At 38.8% G+C, this 27,437-nt stretch overlaps 1 protein-coding gene across 1 annotated transcript; it reads right to left on the bottom strand.

The window, feature by feature from the left end:
• Positions 1-226: 226 nt before the first annotated feature.
• Positions 227-26,595, bottom strand: VBP1 (VHL binding protein 1). The gene is made up of 6 exons (XM_024564386.3): positions 26,442-26,595; positions 22,002-22,126; positions 6,896-6,962; positions 5,529-5,627; positions 2,491-2,629; positions 227-1,293 (listed from the first exon to the last, which is right to left on the bottom strand). Exons 1-6 carry the CDS (start codon positions 26,532-26,534, stop codon positions 1,223-1,225), a joined length of 594 nt encoding a protein of 197 aa, XP_024420154.2. The 5' UTR covers positions 26,535-26,595; the 3' UTR covers positions 227-1,222.
• Between the last annotated feature and the right edge of the window lie 842 nt (positions 26,596-27,437).

The raw sequence follows: 27,437 nt of genomic DNA, 5'->3' as shown, positions 1-27,437 counted from the left end.
TTAAAATTATGAAAGAAAAACTAACTCAAAAACTTTGGTATCTTTCAGATTTAACTTCTCAACTGTTTGCTTATCTTCATTCCTTCCAATGGGATTTTACGTTTTTTCCTACAAACAGAAGAAGTTCTTGGGACATGCAACTTATATGGATAAGTAAATAAACTTTACAAATATGTGAAAATACCTATGTTAATTTTAGAAAGAATAACATGGAAAAAGTGCCATGCCAGTTTTAACTTCACTGTTTTAATATCATGAAATACAAGCACAAAACATGTACAAGTATACTTTTTATTACATGGAGATGGAATACATCTATTTTAACCAGAATCTGTATCACCCACTACTAGCCACTGTACCAATAGCCTTCCATGGGGATTTACTGCAACTCCTAATAAGGTTTTATCATGGACTAAAAAAAAAACCTCACAAGCCTTTTCAACCATTGCAGGTTTTCATTTATCTCAATATTCCTGTTCAGCTGCTTTGGAGAACTACCAAGACATACAAAATCACCTTAGCCAAGAGTTTTGAGTGGGTAATTTTGTTATTTCACGTTGACTGAAAACTTCTTGATGTTGGCATTGCAAAGACACTGTGCACTTACAGAAGAAAAGAAAACATGTTGTCTCAATAGCCCTCTTAAGTTTAGGAAGGCAAATGACCACTTCCTGAAAAGCATAGAATATTATAATAAATAGTTGTTGGCTAAGCAGTATTTCATGAAACTCCACTAACATAAGACAAATAATGGCAACAGAGGACCATAAAGCCCCACATGTACTAAAAGAAAAGCAAGCTGGCAAATATTCAAACTGACTTTTTCCTACCTCTAAACTGGCTTAACCATATCAAGGGAGAGTAACATCAGCCAATAAAGAAAAAGTAAACAGTGCTAAAGTGTCCAGAATTCATCCTCCACTACATACATTAGTTTTCAGTCATTTCAGCTAAGACTTTTCCTATGACAAACAAAAAAATGATGAAAGTTGCATTTACTTTGTTGGAAATGAAAAAAAAAATACTACTAATTTCATAAAATAGTTGAAACTAATTTTGTTTTTATAAATAAATAAAATGGTGTTTATCTTTTCTCAAAGTTTTAATTATCATTCTTACTGTTAAAAAAATCGTTCAAAGTTATGTCAACTTTTAAGGATAAACTTTGGAGTATTTAAAAGAACATGTTTGGAAAACTGAACCACATTTTTTATTGCCAGCATTATGCTTTGTTCTTGGTAGAATCATCTTTGTTTCTTCTTTTTACGTCCCAATTATAAACCCTGGCCATATCTGCAAGAATTGTCAAAGAAAATGCAAATGCAATTCTAGAGATAACATATACAATTACTAAGTGTGAATTCACACACTGAATCAAAGGCATAAATCACACACACAAAATACTGGGGACAAGTAGTGTTGTGAGCCATCTTGCCATAATATCATTTGCTGAGAAATTACTGGAACTAAATTCCACCAAAATGAAGCTGAGGCATCAAATCAACAATTGTTTAGCATATGTAATCAACTATGGTATTATATTTAACAAATATGTACTTGACACTGTCCAGTTTTAAAGACAGCCCCACATCCACAAAACTTCAAAGAACGTTCAAACCATATTGTGATATGTAATATTTAAATGAGTACATTATCAATAATTTTATCTTTCACCTTTCCTTTGGCTTTGTTAAGCCAAAGTGTCCAGAGTGCGTGTCGTGTTGGACATTCACTCGATTTATTAAGCACCTACATCTTTTCCTTTCCACAAGCAGCATCCTGCATAGGCCCTGACATACCAATTCTTTCATGGATCGTGACTTTGGTGTTGTATCCAAAAAGTCATCATCATACTCAAGGCCATCTAGGGTTTTTTTATGTTACCTTCTAGGAAATAGATAGTTTTTTCTTACCCTCTGGACAAAGTCTTTACATTACAGTCACATGCCACCTTCACTCAAGGCCTCAAACAGGCCTGCCTTCCCTCGCCCAAGCACTCAATGCCTACTCTGTGCCACATGCTGTGGAGAAGAGAGAGAAAGTACAGATCAGATTCTACACTTGAGGAGCTCTCAGCCTGACAAGGAAACCAAATAAAGAATGATGTGAAAGTGCTAAGCAAGCACAGAGGAACAACAAAATGCCCTGAGAGGGTTAGAAAAAGTTCAGAAATGTTCTGATGCTTGTGCTGAAATATGAAGGATAAAAAGTGACCCGGGTAAGTAGGAAATCATTCCAGGTAGGAGGGACAAAGTCAGAAAATGCAAAGGGTATGGCACTTTGGGGGGCTCAAGAAGAGTAACTGATGGAGATTATCTAGAATCTAGGGTGCACTGGGGGAGGGTCGGGCAGAAAGAAGTCACAGTGGCATGAGGTAAGACTGACTAGTCTAAAAACCAATGATATTCTTCTCATTAAAGCAATGCAAATAAGAATGTTAACAACATCTTCATCTCTTCCACCTTTTGTCTCTTTTTAAAGAAAGGATACTGACTTCTGTGGTAGTAAACTGATCTCGAAGAAAGTCAAGGTCTTCCTCAAGAGAATCAAGATTCTTTGTGGCAGTCGATAAATTCTTTTCCAGCAATGCCTGAGCTTCATCAATGTCATATTCAAGCATCACATTAGCCTAAAGAGAGAAAGTCATGACAATTACTAAACATTTGCATAGTGCTTTATAGGTCAGAGCAGGGTTTGGGCAAACTGTAGTCCTTGGGCAAAATCCAGCTGGCTGCCTTTTGTCTTGTATTTTATTGGAACTCAGGCATTCTCCACTCACTTAGGCTTCCATGCCACAGTGGCAGAGCTGAGTACTGCGACAGAGACCAAGTGGTCTACAAAACCAAAAAATATTTTTTACTCTCTGGCCTTTTATAAAAGTCTATTGACCCTGGGGTTAGAGAATATATTTACATACATTATATCATTTACTCCTCATAACAACCCTGGTGAGGCCAGTTATCTTTATCTTTATAGTTAAGAAAACAGGTTAAGAGAGATCAGGTTGCTTACGCTTGTATAGCTACTAAGTAAATAGGAGAATTAGGATGAAACAAATATGTTTAGATACCAAATCCTATCTTTTTATTAAGTTCATCATGACACTAAATAGTATTATATTTGAATCCATTTAAATAGTTGTTTGAGTTTAATATACTATAATTTAAAAGTTTTCAAATACATCTACATTTGATCCAATAATAAAAATGGCTAGCTTTCCCCGGCTGCTGTGGCTCAGTGGACTGAGTGCCGGCCTGCGAACCAAAGGGTCTCTGATTGGATACACAGTCAGCACACATGCCTGAGTTGCGGGCCAGGCCCCAGTTGGGGGCATGAGAGAGGCAACCACACACTGATGTTTCTCTCCCTCTCTTTCTCCCTACCTTCCCCCCTAAAAATAAATAAATAAAAATATTTTTTTAAAAAGAAAGAAAAATGGCTAGCTTTTACTGCCCTCTTCCTACTTCCAACAGATGCTAGGGGCAAAGGCAAGGTGACTCTATCTGGCATTCAGAAGAGCTGGTGTTACTGCCAACATTTGGGGATGCATGCACTCTGCAGGTGGGGAACCATAGCTTTCCCAGTCTGAACTCTTACCACCTGACTTACCACAGAGCATTTCCTGAACCACTTTCCTCATCTGACAAATGGAAATTAAAAATGACTCAGAGGATTGTTGTAAGGATCAAATGAGACAAAATGAAAGTGTTTGGCACAAAGTAGGTGCTGCAAAAATACTTATTGACCAAACAACACAATCCATGATAATTTGAAAACTGTAAAAATTCACATAGGACAAAAAAATTCAATGGAAAGTACATGTCCTTTCAATCCCAGACCCACGATCTCATTCCTCAGAGTCAATTGCTGCAGTTTCTTAATACTTTTTTTCCCAGAAAATTTCTGCACTTTAGTTACTTTTAACAAGAAAAAATAGAATACATTTAAAAACATTTCATTCATGTCAAAAAAAATCAATCTTTCTTCAGGAAGTACCCTGTGCCAAACATTTCTCCTTAGTTGAGTCACTCCTCAAATAATCAGCTTCTCCACTTCACGGTCTAATAGGCATCTCAAGACTGACATGGCCACAATACAACCGCAAGTCACTCTGCAAACCTGTTAGTCCTTCGTTGCAATATGAGTCACAAATGTTTTTCCTGTTAATTGTCTTTTGGCTTTGCTTATGATTTCTCATTTTTGTGGCCTAAAAAAATATTCCTAAATCAGGATTACAAAATAAGTCACCTACAACTTGACCTAAACTTTGATGGTGTCAGTATTTCATGTAAGTATGTGATCCATGCAGAATTCATCCTGGTGTGAGATGTGAGGTGGGCTCCAGCCATAATTCTTACCAGAGAGTTCCCTGTTGTCCCAGTCTAATGTATGGAATCATCTTATCCACACCTACTGATGGAATGTGGGTGGAGGGAAGAGAAACCAAAGTGAATGACCCCTAGGATTTGAGCCACTGGTGAATATCTATTCCATTTACAGAACTAAAACTAAACAAGTATGGGAATTATGGTATAGAATTAAATGTACAAACTCTGAGAATATTACAACTAACAAAAACCAGGAGAACTAAACAATAGAGAAGTGAGTTTCCATGTACGAAGCTGCCCATCTTTCATAGCACTATTATGTCTCTCAGGGGTGATTCAATAGAGCAGCAGCAAGAGGAAGTCCTCCTGGTGGGGAAAGGTGGGAGTGGTACACATGACTCTACTCTGAGTGGGAACTTGACTGAGGTAACAAGACCTATGGACGGCTAGACAGTCAGAATTGGCTTGGTTAGGGGACTGAGAAGAGTTAAGATAGGAAAAATCAAAGCCAAGGTCTATGAAATAGACTAAAATTGAAATGTATACTTTAAAAAGTGAACTCCAGCCCTGGCTGGTGTGGCTCAGTGGATTGAGTGCTGGCCTGTGAACCAAAGAGTCAGCGGTTCGATTCCCAGTCAGGGCACATGCCTGGGTTGTGGGCCAGGTCCTCAGTAGGGGCACACAAGAGGCAAACAGGCATTGATGTTTCTCTCCCTCTCTTTCTCCCTCCCTTCCCCTCTCTCTAAAAATAAATAAATAAATAAATCTTTAAAAAAGAAAGAAAAGAAAGTGGACTCTAACCTCAAGGTTTTTTGTAATAATCTTTTCTCCCTTAAGTTTAGAGAGATCTTTCTAGAACTTATAAACTCCTACTGGGAAGAAACATTTATTTGAGGTTCAGCAGTACCTTCTATTTAACTTCTATTGCTCTTCTTTCTGTTACATATAAGAGATAAAGCATTAGTTCAAGGGAATTAGGGTTTCGGTCAGCTTTATTTGTTTGGGAGACTTGAGCATGTTTTTGTGGCAATCTTCATCACGCTCCTAATTTCGGTCAGGTTCTAATATGGACTCTACCTGAATTCCACCCCTGCCTTCAACAGTCAAAGGGAGATGACCATTTACACAGCTGAAATAATACTGCTATGCTGGGAAAAACAAATGGCAGCCAAGGAAGCTGTGGCTATTACGTCTACTTACCCCCAACCACAGACACACTTTATCAGTAGGAGGAACTGAAGCTTTGCAATACAGGTTATCTGCCAGTAAGAATCTGGTCTCCAGTGAATTGGTGGACTCCTTCAAAAAAAAAAAAAATGACAGTACTGTAAACAGACGAGTTTAACACCAAAGCTATAAAGGAGAGAGCTCACAGCTGAACCTAAGCCATTTAAAACAGTACAATCATGCAAACTACATGTAGTGGTAGAAGAAATGAATGCCTAGAGCCAGATGGCTGGGCATGGAGGGACATGGATGCTGGATCAACTGCCTACCACCTGTGTAAATTTGGCATGTCACTTAACCCCTCTGTGCCTCAGGTTCCTCTTCTGTAAAACACAAATAATAATAGTCTCCATACCTCTGAAGGCCATCACAAGCACAGGTGACATACCAGTGCCTGGCACAGAGTAAGCACTACAGAAGAGTTAGCTTTTATTATTACTTCATCAGTGCTTCATGCCCAACCAACCAGCATTCTGAAGTCTCTTACAACGTTCACCACATCGAATAATGTACTGGAGCCCTGACTGGTGTGGCTCAGTTGGCTAGGCATTGTTCCACAAAGCAAAAGGTTACCAGTTGGTTCAATTCCAACCAGTTGGTCCCTGGTTGGGACACATGCAACCAATCGATTTTTTCTCTCCCTCTTTCTCCTTCCCTTCCCCTTTCCCTAAAAAAATAAAACATAAAAAATAAAATAATGTACTAGAAATGTAGTTATTCTACCAGTCAAGTAATAAATCATATATATTCACGCATAAAATCTTTCAAATACTATATCCTTATGAAATTCAATCTCTACAGACTGCTTGTTCTTAATGAGTATTGGATTAAGGCTCAGAAGATTCTCAAATCCAGTTCTGCCAGTAACTAACTATGCAACACTGGTTAAGTGTAACCTCTCTGTAACTGTATCCCCAACTGTTAAATGAGAATCTATAGCATAATTTCCAAGGTTCTTTCCAACTCTATAAGTGTTGGATTCACTCCTTATTCTTAGGGAGAACAGTAAAAACAACAAAACCATTAGATGCTGCTACTTCAAAATAAGACATCTTCTTTTTGTATCTAAAATAATTTCAAATTGCATTTAAATTTTGCAAATACTACATATAAATAAAATAAGCCAAGAATATAGGCCCTAGAATTAAACCTGATGTCGGGGGGGCACAAAACCACATTTATCACGGAAGCACACTGTCTATAACATCAGTACACGTGTTCAAGAAGGCTGACTGGGTCTTCCAGCACAAGATGAAAACCAATGACCAGAGAGTCAAGGAAGACACATCTCTGCCGAAGTGCCCTAGCTCATTCACATTCACAAACAAAAATACACTTACCTTTTTCTTCTGCATGTATTTTAGAATTTCTAAAGTCTGTTTAATTTCAGGAATCTGGCCTTTCAGCCTGTGAATAAGAAAAGGGGTTAATTTAGTATTTTGCAGCAAAAATAAACACCAGGACACAGTCTTACAAGCCCTGCATTTTCTTTTTTTAAATTATATTTTATTGTTTATGCTATTATAGTTGTCCCAATTTCCCCTTTGCCCTCCTCCACTCAGCCCCACCAGGCAATCCCTACACAGTTGTCCGTTCCCATGGTTCATGCATATATGCCCTTTGGCTAATCCCTTCACCTTCTTTCAACCAGCCCCTGCCCCGCCTCTTGCAGATGTCAGGCTGTTCCATGTTTCTGTGCCTCTCATTCTATTTTGCTCATTAGTTTATTTTGTTCATTAGATTCCTCTTATGAGTGAGGTCATGGTATTTGTCTTTCACTGACTGGCTTACTTCACTTCTATTGATATGTTCTTGAGGACTATTTACAAATATAAAACATTTAAGACATTTCATATTTAAGAAAAAGTTAATAAAGTTGGTTTATTAAAACATCTATTTCAGATATTAAGATATAAATATTTAATGAAATATTTAGATAAGATAGCAAATATTTATGCAATGCCTACTGTATACAAAGCCCCCTTCGATATGTCAAACACCCCATCATTATTTAACATTTCTAGAGGAAACCATATTTTACAAGTATGATTCAAAGGTTCCATATTTTATTAAAACTGAATTTTAAATAGATTAATTTAAAAAATAACATGTATTCAAATATTATATTCTAAATTCAAAACCACTGGAAACCACCAACTCCCTAAGCAGTGCTGAATGTAGCTGCTCCTGGCGAGTGCACTCAGTGCACACACGTCACAGTCAGCGCCAGCAAAGCACAGGGACGGCTTCTCAGTGCTTGCGCCTGTCACCCTGTGAGAAATGCAGAGTATCACCTAAATGAGTAACACACCACATCATGATAAAGTATAATTTAGTGCTTCTTTTAAGCTTTGGGTAATTTTTCTTTAACTTTTAAGTTGATAAATGCTATTTTATTTTCAAGTTAGGTAACAACTGCTCTTAAAATTATAAAGGGATCATTGATTTGCACACAGAAATTTAAGGAAATGAGGATGGCATGGTGGGACTGATCACACACAACAGGTAAGTTATATTACAGTTACTTGCAAAACTATTAGCCTGGAACAACTGGACATGTACACACACACAAAATGCATCTAGACACAGACTTTATACACTTCACAAAAATTATGTCAAAATGAATCACAGACCTAAATGTCAAAATGCAAAACTATAAAGCTCCTAGAAAGAGACACAGGAGAAAAGCTAGACAACCTTCAGTGTGGTGATGATTTCCTAGATAAACACCAAAGACACAATTCATGAAAGAAATAATTGATATGCTGGACTTCATTGAAATTAAAAACTTTTGCTCTGCAAAAAACATTGTCAAGAGAAAAGACAAGCCACAGAGTAGAAGAAAATCTTTGTAAAAGACATATCTGGTAAAAGACTATTACCCAAAATATACAAAGAACTCTTGAAGCTCAACAATCAGAAAACAAGCAACTTGATTTAAAAATGGGCCAAAGACCTTAACAGACAAGTCTCAAAGAAAATACACAGATGGAAAATAAGCATATGAAAAGATGTTCCACATCATATGCCATCAAGGAAATGCAAATTAAAACAACAAGGAGATACCACTACACACCTATCAGACCTGCCAAAATCTGGAACACTGACAACACCAAATACTGGTGAGGATGCTGCTGGCAACAGAAACTCTCATCAATTGCTGGTGGGAATGCAAATGATACAGCCGCTTTGGAAGACAGTTTGGCAGTTTCTTACAAAATGAAACATACTCTTTCCATACAATCCAGCAATCACATTCCTTTGGTATTTAACCAAAGGAGTTGAATACTTATGTCAACACAAAACCGGCACATAGATATTTATAGCTGCTTTATTCATAACTGCCAAAACCTAGAGGCAACTACAATGTCCTTCAGTAGATGAAAGGATAAACTGTGGTACATCCAACAATGGAATATTATCAGCACAAAAAAAGAAATTAATAATCAATCCATGAAAAGACACAGAGGAACCTTAAATGCATATTACTAAGTGAATGAAGTCAAATTGAAAAGGCCACACAGTGTATGATTGCAAGTACATGACTGCTGGAAAAGACAAAACTATGGAGACAGCAAAAGGATGCATAGTTGCCAAAGGTTAGGGGGAAGGGAGGGATGAATAGGCAGAGCTCAGAGAATTCCTAGGACAGTGAAACTACTTTGTATACTACAATGTAATGGCATATACATGATAAAGCATTTGTCAAAACTCAGAATGTACAAGAGTAAACCCTAAAGTAAACTATGGACATCAACACTGGCTCATCAAGTCTAACAAATATACCACTGTAGTTGAGGATGTTGATAACAGCGGGGCTATGTGTGTTTCAGTGGCAGGGGATATATGGGAAATTTCTGTACCTTCTGCTCAATTTCACTATGAACCTAAAAGTATTCGAAAAAATAGTCTATTACAAAACAGTTGTTTGAAAAACTACTAGCAACTGATTCCCAAATGAAATCAACCTCACTAACAAAGTAAAAGATAAAAATATGCTAAAAACAAAGTTACTTAGAGAGGGAAAAAAAAAATTTTTTTGTCCCTGAGGTTTAGCTTTTTATAAATGATGATCAGAAGCTGCCCAAGGCTTTAATGTCTTTTGCATGGGAAAATACGCAAAAACAGTTCTGGGGTTCCTTTCAAATCAATGTAATTTATAATAAAACAGACGAAAGACACAAAAACAAAGCTGTGGCTCAGTGTTAATGACACTGCTGCTTAAAAAAATAGTACCATTATCTGGTAATATAGTACAGTAAATAATCTACAAACACTTAGCATTCATTTTTTTTACTTAGTTTGCAGGCTAGTGTTCTGTGAACTCTTTACAATTCAGTATGATGTTGTAGATCTTTCAATTTTGTTTGTATGATATGTTGATATAGTTAAATGCTAGGAAGACGTAGATGTATTCATTTCTAAAATACCTGATATACACACAACATAAGAAGTATGCTCAGATCAAGTTTTTTGGCCACGTACATGTTTTGTGTAATACATTTTGTATGTATAAATTTTACCTGTAATATATAAATTATGAAACATATTAATGAATCAAGCAGCTGCAACCCCAGCCATCTTAGGGACCAGATTGCCAAGACCACACTGTGCAAGTCCAAGCAATACATCCCTCCCCACCTTCCTCCATCCCAAAAGATAGCAGCTCTCCTGAAATGTGTGTTCACAGTCCCTTTTTACCTTTTTTCAAATAGTTTCAACACATTTATGCGTATCTCTAAACAATATATTCTTTACTGGTTTCTTAGCTTAATACAAGTGATCTCATGCTGTACACATTTTTGGGGTATTTGCTTTTTAAAGTTAATTAGTTTCCTTGGATTTGTTCATTCATTTGTCACTGCTGTGTAATATTCAATTATGAATGTAACAAAACTTACCTGCTCTTCTTTTTTTAAAAGACTTTTAAAAAAGATTTTAGTTATTGATTTTTAGAGAGGGGAAGGGAGAAACAGAAGGAGAGAAACATCAGTGTGTGGTTTCCTCTCGCACAAAACCCCCCTACTGAGGACCTGGCCTGCAACCCAGGTATGTGCCCTGACTGGGAATAGAACTGGAGACCCTTTGGTGTGTAGGCCGGTGCTCAAACTACTGAGCCACACCAGCCAGGGCAAGAATTTTTATTTTTATTTATTTTTAGAGAGAGGGGAAGGGAGGGAAAAAGAGTGAGAGAAACATCAATGTGTGGCTGCCCCTCGAGCACCCCCTACTGGGGACCCAGCCTGCAACCCAGGCATGTGTCCTGACTGGGAATCGAACTAGAGACCATTTGGTGTACAGGCTGGTGCTCAATTCACTGAGCCACACCAGCCAGGGCTTACCTGCTCTTCTTTTACTGGACACTTAGGTCAGTTCTTGGTCTTTGTTATTATATAACAGTGGAAATCTCAAGGTCCTGGGAGTGGGTAGGGAAGTGAAGTAGCTTAGAATGGAAGTGGACCAAGTCTTTAAAACTGGAGTAATAATCTAAGGGAGAACTTTCTGGGTGTTTTTTCTCCTAAATTTTTAGCCCTAGGTGAATCACAATACCTACCACATAACTTCTATAAGGTAGAAAAACAGTAGAATCAGCCAGAGGCAGGGAGAAGGTCAGGGAGGAGCTGGGAGGATAAGTACTGGCCCTCAGCAGTCTCCCCTCTCCACTCCCACACTCAGGAGTGATGACAGTAAAGACAGCCAAGGGTGGAGGAACGGAAAGAATTGGGATAACAGAAATTTACTCGGTTAGGGAGTAGAAGCATTTGTTTGAAGTCTATGCCCTATATTTTAACATCAGCAGCACTCTTCCTATCCCTCCAAACCAGGAAGGACTTAAATTATTCCGCCTCCACATATATTACTAGCCAAAATAACTAATATCCCTGGGAGAATATGATAATCTAATAAACTCAACTATAATAAAATATAAATAATAAACTCAGGCAGGGGGAGTTGGAAGGGGGTATAAGGAATAAACAGAGAACCAAGATGGCGGCGTAGGTAGACACACTGCTCCTCCTCGCACAACCAGAACTGACAGAGAATCAAACGGCAAGGGGGACCAACACTAAGGAAATAGAAAATAAACATTCATCCAGACTGGAAGGAGGGGCGGAAATGGGCACCTGGGTGGAGAGGACTCTCGTGGCTGTGGCGGGACCGAGACTGGCGGAGTGTGGGACAAATGGTGCAGGCAGTCCGAGCACTAGCAGACCCTGCGGTCCCACATTTGCACAGATAAACCCAGAGGGCCGGACTCAGAGTGGCGGAGAATGGGGCAGGCAGAGCAGCGGGTAGCACCCCACGGCACCACATTCGCCCACAGATAAACTGGACGAACAGTGGGGAGCGAAGCAGACCGCGCAACCCAGGGCTCCAGCACGGGGGAGGAAATAAAGCCTCAAACCTCTGATTGAAAACGCCCATGGGGGTTGGGGCGGCAGCAGGAGAGACTCCCAGCCTCACAGGAGAGGTTGTTGGGGAGACCCACAGGGGCCTAGAGTGTGCACAGGCCCACCCACTAGGGAACCAGCACCAGAGGGGCCCAGTTTGATTGTGGGTATCAGAGCGAAAGATTGAAAGCCAGAGGAGAGTGAGGCGGGCGCCATTGCTCCCACTCGGCCCCTCCCCCACATACAGCGTCACAGCGCAGCCACCAGCGCAACCCCGCCCCAGTGAACACCTAAGTCTCCGCCCCTTAAAGTAACAGACGCGCCAAGACAAAAAAAAAAAAAAAAAAAAAGGCCCCAATGACAGAACACTTCAAAGCTCCAGGAAAAATACAACTAAGCGAGGAAGAGATAGCCAACCTATCAGATGCACAGTTCAAAACACTGATTATCAAGATGCTCACAGACTTGGTTGAATCTGTTCAAAAAACAGATGAAAAAATGAAGCCTATGCTAAGAGAAACAAAGGAAAATGTACAGGGAACCAATAGTGATGTGAAGGAAACTGGGACTCAAATCAATGGTGTGGACCAGAAGGAAGAAACAAATATCCAACCAGAAAAGAATGAAGAAACAAGAACTCGGAAAAATGAGGAGAGGCTTAGGAACCTCCAGGACACCTTGAAACGTTCCAACATCCGAATTATAGGGGTGCCAGAAGGAGAAGAGGAAGAACAAAAACTTGAAAACTTATTTGAACAAATAATGAAGGAGAACTTCCCTCATCTGGCAAAGGAAATAGACTTCCGGGAAGACCAGGGAGCTCAGAGAGTCCCAAAGAAGCTGGACCCAAGGAGGAACACAACAAGGCACATCATAATTACATTACCCAAGATTAAATGCAAGGACCTACATCCAAGATTACTGTATCCAGCAAAGCTATCACTTAGAATGGAAGGGAAGATAAAGTGCTTCTCAGATAAGGTCAAGTTAAAGAAGCTCATCATCACCAAGCCCTTATTATATGAAATGTTAAAGGGAGTTACCTAAGAAAAAGAAGATCAAAAATAGGAACAGTAAAAATGACAGCAAACTCACAGTTATTAACGGCCACACATAAAACAAAAACAAGAGCAAACTAGGCAAACAACTAGAACATGAGGGTTGTCAATAAGGGAGTGGGAGGGGGAGAGGAGGGTAAAGGTACAGAGAATAAGTAGCATAGATGATAGGTGGAAAATAGACAGGGGGAGGGTAAAAATAGTGTAGGAAATGTAGAAGCCAAAGAACTTATAAGTATGACCCATGGACATGAACTATAGGGGGCGAATGTGGGAGGGAGGGGGATGGGCAGGATGGAGTGGAGTGGGGGGGAAATGGGACAACTGTAATAGCATAATCAATAAATATATTTAAAACATCAATAAAATCTTTGAAAAAATTTTAAAAATTAAAAAAAAAGGAATAAACAGTGATGGAAGGAGGCCTGACTTGGGGTGGTGAACACACAATACAGTGTACAGATTATGTACCTGTTGTGGAATTATGCACCTGAAACCTGTATAATTTTGTTAACCAGTGTCACCCCAATAAATGCAATAAAAAAGAAAATAAATAAATATAGAGAAAAAAAGAAAATTAACTCAACAACCTCTATGAGATGAAACAAAATTATTTAAAATACCTCAAAGAGAAAAGACAGGACTTTGGTTATATAAAGAAGAAACAAGTAGGTATAATAAGGACCAACCAAAACTACTAGGTATAAAAAAATGTAATGGTTGAAATTAAGAACTCATAGATATTCATCTAATTGCCAAAAGACAAATTGCCAAAGTCAGAAGAGAAGAAATGATAAAAGAAACAGAAGGCAGAATTGGAAGTGTCAACATCAATATTAAGAGGAAACAACAGGAGAGAAGAGAAAAAATTAACATGATAGACAAAAGGAAAAAATGACAATCAGAAAATTTCCAGTTAAAGATAGATAAAAGGCATATAATTCATGTATTAAAGAGATTGCCACAAGAGAATTATGAAATACTAAAGAACTTTTACATAGCTGAAGGTAAAGTTAAGGATAAATGACAGACTACAAGATTTATCACATATGTAAAGAAAAAGGCTATTATCCAAACTACATAGAGCCATCTGCTGCAAAACTCAATCATGCACAAAAAATAGTTTTTGTTGCATAGCTGATATCACAGAGGTGAGAAGAAACCCAGAAAAATAAAAGGGAAATAACACTAGAAAAGACTCTGAGTTGAGCAGTGAGAAGACAGGAGAAAAGCAGGCATCATGAGGCAGGTGCCAATACCAGCTATAGACCAGAGCCTAGGCCCCTCACTTGCCCGGTGTGGGGTGGGGGTTCACATATTAAGCTCAAGAACCTGGAACAGTGCACAAGTGGTTCAGGGCTGGTACAGATTCACAGGTCCCGGCAAAAGCCAAATTCTCTATGGATAAAGGCAAACCACATGGGTATACATAGTTATAGGAAGCTGACTTACACAGTTGACCCTTGAATACATGGTTTTGAATGATGTGGGACCACTTATACATGGATTTTTTAAAATCAATAATGTATGTTTTCTCTTCCTTATGATTTTAACAGCTTTTCTCTAGCTCACTTTATTGTTATAATACAGTATATAATACATATAACACACAAAACATGTGCTAATCAACTATGTTAGCAGTAAGGCTTCCAGTGAACAGTAGGCTATTAGTAGTTAAATTTTTCAGAAGTCAAAAGTTACATGCAGATTTCTGACTGTGTGTGTTGGGGGGTCAAAACTCCTAACCCCTGTGTTGCTCAAGGGTCAATGTAGTTAGTTAAGAAAGAAAAGAAAGATATCCACACGTAGACAAATAAAATGAAATAAAATAAGAGATGATCTTGAAAGTATCTAAAAAGAATAATTTGTTTATGTAAAAAGACAGGCTAGATATAAAAACAATGACCATGTTGTTTACATGGAACATACTAAAATATAAATAATAAAAAGGTTGAAAGTAAAAGGACTGAAAAAGGTACACCAAGTAATATTAGCTAAAAGAAAGCGGGGGTGGCTTAAGTATCCAACAATTTAGATTTTAACACAATAAGTACTATTTTATATAGGGTTAAATTCACCAAGAAGACACAATTCTCAAATTGCATGCACCTAATAAGATAGACTAAAAAGTATTTTTAAAGGATAGAAATTGTTTCAAGTTAAGATGGCAACAGACCAGTACTTCCACCTCTAACTGCTGAAATAGCCAGAGAAAATACACCTCCTTTTTGCTGGAAGGCAGCAGAGGGCTGCTGAGGTGATAGACCTATGGGGGGCTAAGACCCCTTCAAGGGAAGAGACTGAAAGGTGAGATGATTTCCTACAGCCAGTTTTACCAAATAGTACATGAGGGGATATTTCTTCTTATAGAAATATGCCTGTTTATTAATAAATAAAAAAGAAATAACTGAATTAGAACATCATCATTTTGCAATTAATAATTAAGGGATCTAGGCACTGAGTATCATAAAAAGGGACAACTAGATACTATCTGTCTCTTAATGGAAGAGCACATAACCTTAGGAAGAAGGTGTTGCCAAAAAGCCTTAATATAATCAAGAAGATATGTCCAACTATCAATGTATAGTAAGTAGAGAGCACAGAGAAAGATGCTTGAAAACACCACAAATGCTTTGAAATTTAGCAACACACTTCTGAATAACCCATGGATTATAGATCTAAATGTAAAAGATAAATCGATAAAGCTTTAAGAATAAAACATTAAGAGAATATCTTCATGAACTTGGGATAGGCAAATATTCCTTCACTTGATCTTAGCCAAAAGGCCGAGAAGCGATTAGGGTAGGCAAATATTTCTTAAACAGAATATAAAAAGCACTAACCATTAAGGGAATTTCTAAAGGGTATTTAGATCATAGCTGGAATTTTTAAATAAAAGTTAAATGGTACCAAGTCATATAGTATGTCCATGCATATCCATTAAAAAAAAAGAAGAAATCAAAGCCTGCTACCTACCATATTTAAAAATAAATTTCAGATGAATTAAGAAGCTAAATATGAAAAGCAAAATTTTACAATTCTTAGAAGAAAATATAGGGGTTTATCATTTTGAACATGAACTATAGGATAGGATTTCTTAAACAAGACACCAAAAGCACTAATTATTAAGGGAAATTTTGACTGAAAACATCCAAATTAAGAATGTCTAATCCAGGGGTGTCAAACTCATTTTCACTGGGGGCCACACCAGCCTTGCAGTTGCCTTCAAAGGGCCAAAATAATTTTAGGCTGTATAAATGTAACTGTTAAGGAGTTGAAATTACATTCAGCCCTTTGAAAGCAACCGCGAGGCTGAAGTGGCCCCCAGTGAAAACGAGTTTGACACTCCTGGTCTAATCAAAATAAACCATAAGGAAAGCAAAGTGATAAATTTAAAAAGGAAGAAAACTTTCTCACACATATAACCTAAAAGGATTAGTACCTAATGTGTAAAGAATTCTGACCAAAAAAAAAAAAAAAGATAACCAATCCACTACTATAATGGGTTAAACTTTTCTAAAGTTTTCCATATACATTTTCTCCAATTCTGCCCTTTCCGTTTAGGTACTAGATACTGTTCTCACCAGAACACGAGTGACTTCCACTTTGCTGAGTCCACGTCCATTCTCAGACCTTATATTCTCTTTAAGTCATCAGCAGCATTTGACACAGCATATGATCATTCCTTCCCCCAAGATACATTCTCTTAAGCTTGGCTTCCAGAACCCTACAGTCTCCTGGTTTACCTGACCTCACTGTCAACTCTTCTCAGTCTGTCTTGGTAGTTATCACTCTTTTCCTAAACTTCTTACTGTTGCAGTGAGTGCCCAGATCTTTGATCTTCTCTTCTACATGCACTCCCTTGGTGATGGAGCTCAGTCAGCTTTAAATGACTACCAAATTTTTATCTGCAGCGCAGATGGTTCCCAAAACTCAGACTCATATACTTAATTGCCCACTTAACATCTCCACTTACATATCCAAAAGGCATTTCAAATGTGTCTAGAACTGAACTCCTGATCTTCCCCGAAACCTGCTCCACCCAGTCTTCTCCATCTTAGATGGTAATTCTCCCTTTCAGTTGCTTAGACCTGGGAGCCATCTTCCATGCCTCCCTTCCACATCTTACCTCCAATCCACCAGATCATGCTGGCTCCAACTTCAAAGTAGATTCAGAATATGACTTTCCTACCAATGCCATCACTGTACCCAGATTAGTGAAAGGACCACCTAACTGATCTCTTTGGTTCAGCCCTTCATAGGAATATTATCAACCCAAGTGAGTCATATGATAACAGAAGAAAATCAGGACTTCCGGCTAAGATAGAGGCATAGGCAGATACGCTTCACTTCCTCACACAACCAAAAGAAGGAAAACAACCAATTTAAAAACAAAAACCAACCAGAATTGCCAGAAAATCAAACTGTACGGAAGTCTGATAATCAAGAAGAAACATTCATCTAGACTTGCAAGAGGGGTGGAGACGGGAAGCTGGGGCAGAGAGGCCACCCAACAAAGTGACAGCTGGCAAACCAAGCAGCCCCACATTTGCATGTGGATAAACCAGGAGGAATAACTGGGGAACGAGACAGACCACAAAACCCAGGGTTCCAACGTTGGAAACTAAAGCCTCAAAAACCTCTGGTTGTAAAAACCTGTGAGGGTTCTGGCAGTGGGAGAAACTGCCAGTCTCACAGGAACTTGGTTAGAGAGACCTATAGGGTCCTAGAACATATACATACTGACCCACCTGGTAATCAGCACCAGAAAGATGCAATTTGGGTAGCGGGGTAAATGACTGAAAGCAGAGCAACAGCTGAGCAAGCGGCACTGTTCCCTCTCTGACCCCTCCCCCACATACACAGCCACAACACAGGCAAATGAGTTGCCTCCTCCTGGCAATACCTAAGGCTCTGCCCTTTACAATGTAACAGGTGCACCAAGACAAAGAAATATGGTCCAAATGAAAGAACAGATCAAAACTCCAGAAAAAGAATTATGTGATGAGGAGATAGCCAACCTATCAGATGCAGAGTTCAAAACCAGGATGCTCACAGAAATGATGGAGTATGGATGCAAAATAAAGGAAGAAATGATGTCTATACAAAGTGAAATAAAGAAAAATATACAGGGAACCAACAGTGAAGGGAAGGAAAGCGGGATTCAAATCAACGATTTGGAACAGAAGGAAAAAATAAACATTCAACTGGAACAGAATGAAGAAACAAGAATACAAAAAAGTGGGAAGAGGTTGAGGAACCTCTGGGACAACTTTAAACGTGCCAACATCTAAATCATAGGGGTGACAGAAGGAGAATAGGAAGACCAAGAAATCGAAAACTTATTTGAAAAAATAATGAAGGAGAACTTCCCCAATCTGCTGAAGGAAATAGACATGCAAGTCCAGGAAGGTCAGAGGGTCCCAAATAAGTAGAACCCAAGGAGGAACACACCAAAACACATCATAATTAAATTATCCAAGATTAAAGATGAGGAGGGAATCTTAAAAGCAGCAAGAGAAAAGGAGACAGTTACCTACCAAGGAGTTCCCATAAGACTATCAGCTGATTTATCAAAAGAAACCTTACAGGCAAGAAGGAGCTGGGAAGAAGTATTCAAAGTCATGAAAAGGCAAGGACCTACATCCAAGATGACTCTTTCCAGTGAAGCTATCATTTAGAATGGAAGGGCAGATAAAGTGCTTTCCAGATAAGGTCAAGTTGAAGGAGTTCATCATCACCAAGCCCTTCTGATATGAAATGTTAAAGGGACTTATCTAAGAAAAAGAAGATGATCAAAACTATGAACAGTAAAATGACAACAAACTCACAGCTATCAACAACTGAACCTAAAAAACAAAAACTAAGCAAACAACCAGAACAGGAACAGAATCACAGAAATGGAGATCACATGGAGGATTATCAGCAGGGAGGGGAAGGGGGAGTGGGGGAAAAGGTACAGGGAATAAGAAGCATAAAGGTAGGTACAAAATAGACAGGGGAGGTTAAGAATAATATAGGAAATGAAGCAGTCAAGGAACTTATATGTATGACCGTTGGACATGAACTAAGGCAGGGGGGCGGGGAATGGTGGAAGGTGGGGGGTGCAGGGAAGAGGGGGATCAAGGGGAAAAATGGTACAACTGTAATAGCATAGTCAAAAAAATACTTAAAAATAGAAAATGAGATCACGTCACTCCTCTGCTCAAAACCCTTAGTAGCCGCCACCTCTGACACTCCACACTCTCTTTACTCCATATTCCTATCTCCATAGTGCTTACTGCCTTCTAACCTACTGTATAATTTACTTCTGGTTGCAGTGTCAGCTCCATGAGGGCACAAATTCTTACCTGTTTGGTTCACTGATGTATCCTAAGTGCCTAGGATGATGCCTGGCACAAATCAGCTGCACAGTAAGTATTAATTGTACTGAATTGGATGTTTACTGCCTAGACCCCACCAGACTGTAACCCCTCCAAGGGCAGGGACTGTACATTTTGTTCACTGATATATACCAAGTACACCTAATTAGATAGGCTGCACAAATACACTGCTATTTTTATCGCTCACATTCAGGCCTAAAGCATATGTAAACCTGGAGTGAATATCCTACTATACTACAGTACTAGAGTTAGCAGCATAACTTTTGCTTTACAGGTGTTCAGTTCTGGGATTCAAGAGGGGCCAAAGTGATAAGAACAATGCCAAGAAAGTAAGAAGCAAATGAGTACCAGCTCGAACTTGGGCAACCACCTGAGGTCTGGTCATTCAAAGAGCCCAGTCTCAAGAGGTAGTCTGGAACAATATAATTTTTTTAACCTTCACCTGAGAAGATATTAACTGATCTGAGAGAGATACGGAGAGAGTGAGAGAAACATCAACGTGAGATAAACACTGATCGGTTGCCTCCCATATGCACCCAGACCAGGGATAGAAACATCAACCTTTTGGTGTATGTGATGATGCTCCAACCAAATGAGCCAGTTGACCAGGGCTAAAAAAATGTAACTTTGATACACAAACTCCCTCCTCTCTCCCAGGACTTAGTCCTGAGGTCCATTTTCTTTTCTATCTATAACCTCACTGTAGGTGATCTCAAAGCCAATGACCTTATTCTTTTTTTTAAAATAAACTTTTATTATAAAAGCAGTACATGAATATTGTAGAAAATTAAGAATACAGACAGGCAAAATAAGAAAAACAACATATTCCCAACACCCAAAGATGACTACTGTTAACAGACCATTATCACAGATTTTTCCAGCTATTTCTGTGCACATTTCTTCTAAAATGAGAGCATATTGTTCATACTGTTTTTCATCCTGGGTTTTTTGGTTAATACTCTCCATTTGTCCATGTCAGTCACTTTACATCTTATCTAATGCCCAGCCCTCACTCAAACTTCCCCAACTATCACTAAAACCAAATGAGAAAATATACCTAAAAACAAACTTGTACCTTTGCATAAATGATACCTTATGCCCAGACTACCCTTCTTCACTTTTCTGCCTCCAAACTCATAACCAGCCTTCAAAATTCTACACAGTAATTTGCTCCTCTAGGAAGCTTCTCCTGAACCTCCTCGTCCCCCTCCAGATGACCCCTTCCCCTGTGCTAACTCATTACTTTGTATCAGAACACCTCAACTGCTATACTTCGTGTACTTACTTTATGTACATACATATCATGCCCTTAGACTGTGTCCCTACTGAAAACAGATATTGAACCTTGTTTCAGTATACCCAAAATAGTATGTGGCACCTCCTAGGAATTCTATAAATATTTAACTGACAGTAGAATGCTGGTACATGTACAGAGCAGATATCCACACATATTTATTACAATAAATTTACTTTATAAACTACTATAAAAATATAGAGAAATAAAGGAGTAAGAGCAAAGAAACCTTTGTCATATGCCTGTTAGTTATGAAATCTTGGGAAAATCATAACATCTGTGGGTGTGTCACCTCATCAGCAACATGAGACGAATGAAGTAGATATGGAAAATATTATGATCCTAGATGCTTTGAAATAACAGGTCTTCAATAGTCATTCTATTATGTTTTCAAAACCATCTTTAGATTGACAATACCAAGTGCTGATGAGGATGTGGAACAACTGGAACCCAACTTAATTGCTGGGAGTGTAATATGGTATATAGCCACCTTGGAGGACATTTGGCAGTTTCTCATAAAATTAAACATACACCTACTATACAAATCAGTAACTCCACCCCTAGGTAATTTATCCAGGAGAAACGAAAACACATGTCCATAGAAAGATTTAAAACCACATGGGGAAACAACCCAAATGTCCATTGATAGGCAAACAGACACAATTTGTGGTACATCCACATACAATGGAACAGTACTCAGCACTAAAGAGAAACTAACTTACTAACTAATATACACAGCATCATAGATGACTCTCAAAGCATTCGTCTAAGTATAAGAAAACTGACGAAAAACAATAGTTACTAAATGCTTCCATTTATATGTAAGTTCAAGAAGAGACAAAACTAACTCATGGTAAAGATAATCTGAACAGTGATTGTCTCTGGGAGTGGGAAGGGTTGGTCAGAAAGCAGTGGGAGGGAACTTCCTCGGGTAATAAAAATGTTCTATATATTGATCTGGTTAATGGTTATAAAAGTGACTGTATTTGTCAAAAATTCATTAAACTGAACATTCAACATTTGGATATTTTATTGTATGTAAATTGTCTCAATTTTTTAATTTTCATTTTATTTTTTATTTATCTAGTTCTTTCAAAACATTATCATTTCAACATGTCAATTTTTAAGAAGTTTAAGCCATCCAACGTTAATTTTTTTAAAAAAATTTTATTGTTTTTCAATTACAGTTGTGTGCCTTTTCTCCCCATCCCTCCACCCGACCCCAGCCGAACCCACCTCCCTCCCCCACCTCCACCCTCCTCCTTGATTTGGTCCATGTGACGTTAATTTTTTTTTAAGTTGGAAATATCTACACTTACCTCCTTTTCTTTTGAGCAAGGTTGAGTTCCATGAACTTATACTTCTGGTACTGTTCATCCAGCTTCTTCAGTACTGTATCTGCAGTCTCATTCCCCGGCTGTTTCATGAAGGAATCGACATCTTCCTTTAAATCAAAAATAATTCATTTCAAATTTTAGAATTCATACCTCTAATTTTTACTTCTTTAGCTCTATTTTTAAAACATAAAAGAAAAAAAAAAGTTTTTGTTTTTTACCCAAGGCATTATTTAACTAAAAAAGCAATTTTAAAATGTTTAGATCACTTCAGACAGTGCACATCCATTTTGTAGCTAATTTATTCTTCCTCTACCTTCCTCTTTTTATTTTTATTTACGCAGAGGGAAAGAATGACCTTGCCTACTTTATGCATCTCCTGTGGGACCCTAGTAGTAAATATGAAAGTTACCAACAAACACACTGCCTAGTCACGTGCCCCAGCCACAAAACAATTCGACAGATTGTATGCCAAAATTATTGATTTTGTTAACTTAGTTTTTAAGTCAATAAGTACTACCATAGAAATCATGCTAAATATGGTCATTAGGTTCCAAAGGCAAACCACAGTACCTCCTTAGGTATCAAGTGGTTGAAATAAAATTAAACATAAAAGGGAAACAAGAATCTTTTGTACAAGAACAATTAAGCAAAACAAAATCAGTAAAACCAAATGGCATTTTTAATTTCTTTTCTTTTTCTTTTCTTTTTTGGTTTTTGTGGTGGTGGTGGCCAAATGGCATTTTTTAAATGTACACTACCTGCTGCTCCTTCATTCGTAAGTAAGTTAAATTCAATCATCTTATGGTTTCTGGTATCTCCACATCATTATTCTTATCCATGTTTACTAACCAGAATGGAATATTTTATCTAAAACAAAGCAAGAAAAAAAAGGAAGAGAAACACAGCAAGGGAGTGAACTATGAAGCCATCCAACTAGACACACAGTAGAAGAAATTGAAAAGGTGAAGCTGAGTCAATGGCTGAGCTGTGCATGTAAAATAGAGACAGCATCTTCCTAGAAGGGTCACTGCAGAAAAGAGAAATAAGTGAAAATTTCAAGCACATGGTCCATGTTATTAGGAGTGAGAGTCTATCTAGCAAGTAGAATTAACTACAGCATCGTAGGACTGTGGTTAAAAGATGGGGCTGCCTGGTTTGAATACTGTCTTTACCAAATACTAGATGTGCTGACCTCAAGAAAGTTATTTAACCTCTCTCTTTGCCTCAATTTCCTCATCTGTAAAATTAAAAAAAAAAAAAAACCCTTTCCTCACAGGGTATTAAATGAGTTAGCATATGTAAAATGCTTAGAAGAGTACATGAAAGCTCATAACTGCTCATAAAACATTAGCTATGTCTATAATACAATGTGCTGAGAACAGATGAAGTGCCAAGAATTCCATCTTGGAGCAGTGGTCAGGAAAACTACAGGGATGTCATATATGAACTGGATGTTGAGAGATGAAGAGGGCAGCAAATGGACAACAGGGAAAACGACAGTCAAGTAGAAAAAGAAAACAAATTACTGCACCACTGCAAATGGGAAAAAGAAGAGGTCTGACCTCTATCCACTATGGTATATTGCCTCCCATCATCACAGAAACTAATATACAGTTAGCCCTCTGCATCCACGGGTTCTGCATGATCAACATCCCTGGATTCAACCAAAGTTTAAAAATATTAGAAAAAAATGTTATGTTGTTGCTGATGTGTACTATGTAATTAGCCCTACAAGGGTTGCATCTGTACTGAACATGTACAGACTTTTTTCCTTGTCATTACTCCCTAAATAATGTAACAACTATTTACATAGCATTTATATTGTACTAGGCGTTACATGCAATCTAGAGATGATTTAAAGTATTTGGGAGAATGTGCATGTGAGTACGTTAAATACAAATACTACGCCATTTTACAGAAGGAACTTGAGTGTCTGTGGATTTTATACGGAGCAGGTAGATACTGGAACCAAATCCCCATGGATACCAAGGGACAACTGTATATTAAGCATCAACTTGCAATACTGAAAGCACATTTTCTGTTTTTCACAGCAACTCTAAGTATCATTATCCCTAGTTCAGTTAGAGAAACTGAGTCTCAAAGCAATATAATAATATGCTCAAGACTAAGCAGCAATTGGGAAGTAGAGGCAGGATTCAAACCATGGTCTATTAAGAAGCCAATGTTCTTCCTACAATACTATGCCATTCCCATTAGTTTGGAAACATACAAATAATTACAAAAATTATCATCTTGGTAGAAATAATAAGTCTTAAAAAAGCCCATAAAATTTTAGGGGGCTGACAGCTCTAGAGGGGGTTGGGGGTGGAGTATGAAGTAAAAAAGAAAAAGGACTCATGAACATGGACAACAGTGTGGAAATTGTGGGGGGATGGGGTGGGGGAGATGGAAGAGGGTATAAGGGGGATAAATGGTAATGAAAAAAATACAATGAAAATAAACTATTAAAAATATTTTAGGGAGAAAAGATATTTTAAGGTAAGACTTTACATAGCCCTCCAATAAACCTTATCCTCCTGAATTAGATTTTTTAAATTAAATTTATTGGGGTGACATTGGTTAATAGTATCATAGGTTTCAAGTGTACATTTATATGATACATGATCTGTATTTTGTACTGTGTATCCACCACCTAAAGTCAAATCAGCTTCCATCACCACGTATTTGGCCCCCTTTGTCTTTTACTACACCCACCCCCTTCCCTCTGGTAACCACTCTAATGTTGTCTGTGCCTATGAGTTTCAGTTTTATATCTTACAGATGAGTGAAATTATACGGTTCTTAGCTTTTTCTGACTTATTTCACTTAGCATAATGTTCTCAAAGCTTCTGCACAGCAAAAGAAACTGCCAACAAAACAAAAAGGCAACCAACCAAATGGGAGATATTTGCAAATAATAGCTCCAACAAGGGGTTAATACCTAAAATATATGAGGAACTCATACAAGTCAACACCAAACAAACAATCCAATTGTGAAACTGAATTAGATTTTTAAAGCCAACTCCAGCCGAGCACCATAATGTAGAATTTAAGGCATTACGGAAATGCAGTTTGTCATCTAGTTATGAGTTTATACTATGTATCAGGCACTGAGCTAGGACCAGGAGAAAATGTCAGTGAGCAAGATAAATACCTCCCTTTCCTCCCAGTGGCAGAGTTTGTGTAAGTAGAATCATGAGTAACTCATTTACACCCAGTGTGGCTTGGGGCAAGTTACTCAAGGGTTCTGCGCCTCAGTTTGATCATCTACAAATTGGGGATGATAACAGTAGCTGCCTTCTCTAGACTTACAAAGCATTAGGTCTCTTGTTATTATTAGCTGGGAGATAAGTGCAACAAAATAAGTGATACGGCTCAAGGAAAAGATACAAAATAACTGAAGAAAATAAATACAAAACCGAATCAGCAAATACAAATATGCAACATTTAGTGTATATAAAGGGGTTTAAATAAAAGAAATGGGTCTTTTGAAGCATGTAAGATATGATTAACAAAAAGGTAGAGACAAGGCAATGTAAGGTACAAACCAAAAGGTCGAGAAAATTCCATTAAGATTTTAAGGTAGCTTAACCAGACTGAGTGGGAAAGGACAGATAACACTGGCCTGGCCGGCCAGTCAGGTTTTCTCTCGTTATTCAAATAGTTTTCAAATACCATTTCTAGAATAGCCTGATGGAAGAAAGCAGCTACTTTTTTCTGTTTTTCACAACTATTTGGGCTTGGGTTGGTCTCGCTGTTTTGTGAAGCTTCCAAATTACTAAGTTTTTAGAATGATGTACCCAAAACCAGAAACGATTATATTGTGGCTTTATTTAGACACCTTCTATACACAGCCCGTTGCCTACTGGATAAAGCCTCAATTCCTCAGCAGAACAAGGACTTCACATTCTCATCCTACCCTACTTCCCACTCACTCTCTTTTCCCATTTCTCCTCCAAGGCAACAGAACACTCACTCCATGCCTTCAACAGACTCGGCTTCGTTTCCTATTTTCACACTTTAGCACCAGCCGTTGTGCCTACTCATGACATCCTAAGTCACCAAGTATCTGTGGGTCTCTCCAGCATCGAGACTGAGTCTCAAGCTTCTCACTGGTTCCCCTTTCCCCCGTCTGAAGGGATGAAACCTGGCGTCCGGGGGTAGGGGGCGGATGCGCCTCCCTCCCGAGTCCTCCCGCCCCAGGCCTTCTTCTCGGGCCTTCTGGGACTGACTTTACCCCGGGCGAATCCCAGCACAGCTAAGTCTGTCCAGGCTCGGAGGGAGAAAGGGGAAGGGGCGCTCTCCACCAGGTTCTTTAGCTCAACTCTTTCCCCCAACAGTCGAGACCAGGGTGTGGGTGTGGGCCAGGAAAGAGGGATCGCGGCACAGCGTCAAGATGCCTAGGACCAGCATGTCTCTTACCACAAACACGGCCTCAGGAATCCCTAAGTGGAGCCGCCGCCCGTTCCCTACAGCCACTTTTCCTAAGCCACAACCATCTTTAGCGGCCGCCATTTTGAGGAATAGAGCACTTGACAAACCGCCTCTCCAGTCGCGAGGCGCCGGGGGGCCGTGATTGGCTCGCTCACACCTACAGGCCCGCCCCTCCCTAGTGAGTACACACATTAGTAGGCACAGGAAGTAACCGAAGTAACCGACCCTTCTCCCTCGAGGCCCAACCTCTGGGTGCTGATTGGCTGCGTGCAGGTGAGTGACATGTAAGGAAGGACCGCAGAGGAGTAGCTGGCTGTGCAGGAGGGAGCAGTATCGACTCCTGGGAAAAGGCATCTCCGGAATTTTGTAGGTTGGCAGGGCTGGAGGACCCTGGAAATCCGGGACCGAATCGGACCTCACTCCCACCCCAGAACCGGCAGCCTCCTCCAGGATGGCCTTCACAGAGACCAGATACCAGAGAAACTGGAACCCAGACGCCACCCCAGGGCTCTGGTGCCACCATACCAGTGAGCTTGCTGGCCCTTTAAGGGGACTTCATCCCCTTAAAAGGGTAAGTGGTGCTTCATCCACTCACATGATGCCTACTATGAACCTGGCCCTTTATGAATAAAGGGCAAATTTCACTTCCCTGAGTGAGAACACATACATAATAATAAGTAATTAAAATGTATTTAAAAACTTGGACAACAAACTGAACAATAAATTTTTTAAAAACTAACTACATGTCAGTCGCTGAGTCGTGTTATTTAATCACCACAGCCCAGTGTAAGAGGGACCGCTATCACCTCTAGTTTACAGACAACTAAAGGGCCTTTAAAGTGAATCATTTGTAAGATACTAGGATAAATGTTATAATAGTCACATATTGGGTAGGAAGGGAACACAGGCGGAAAACACCACCTAAGTCACACTTTAAAATGGGAATAACAATGTGTACCGTCAAGGCTGTTGTAAAGATTATAT

Source organism: Desmodus rotundus, chromosome X, assembly GCF_022682495.2.
Source record: "Desmodus rotundus isolate HL8 chromosome X, HLdesRot8A.1, whole genome shotgun sequence".
In the NCBI taxonomy this organism is placed as follows: Eukaryota; Metazoa; Chordata; class Mammalia; order Chiroptera; family Phyllostomidae; genus Desmodus; species Desmodus rotundus.
Note: the sequence above shows the minus strand (reverse complement) of the source record. Positions and strands in the feature narration are given on the sequence as shown.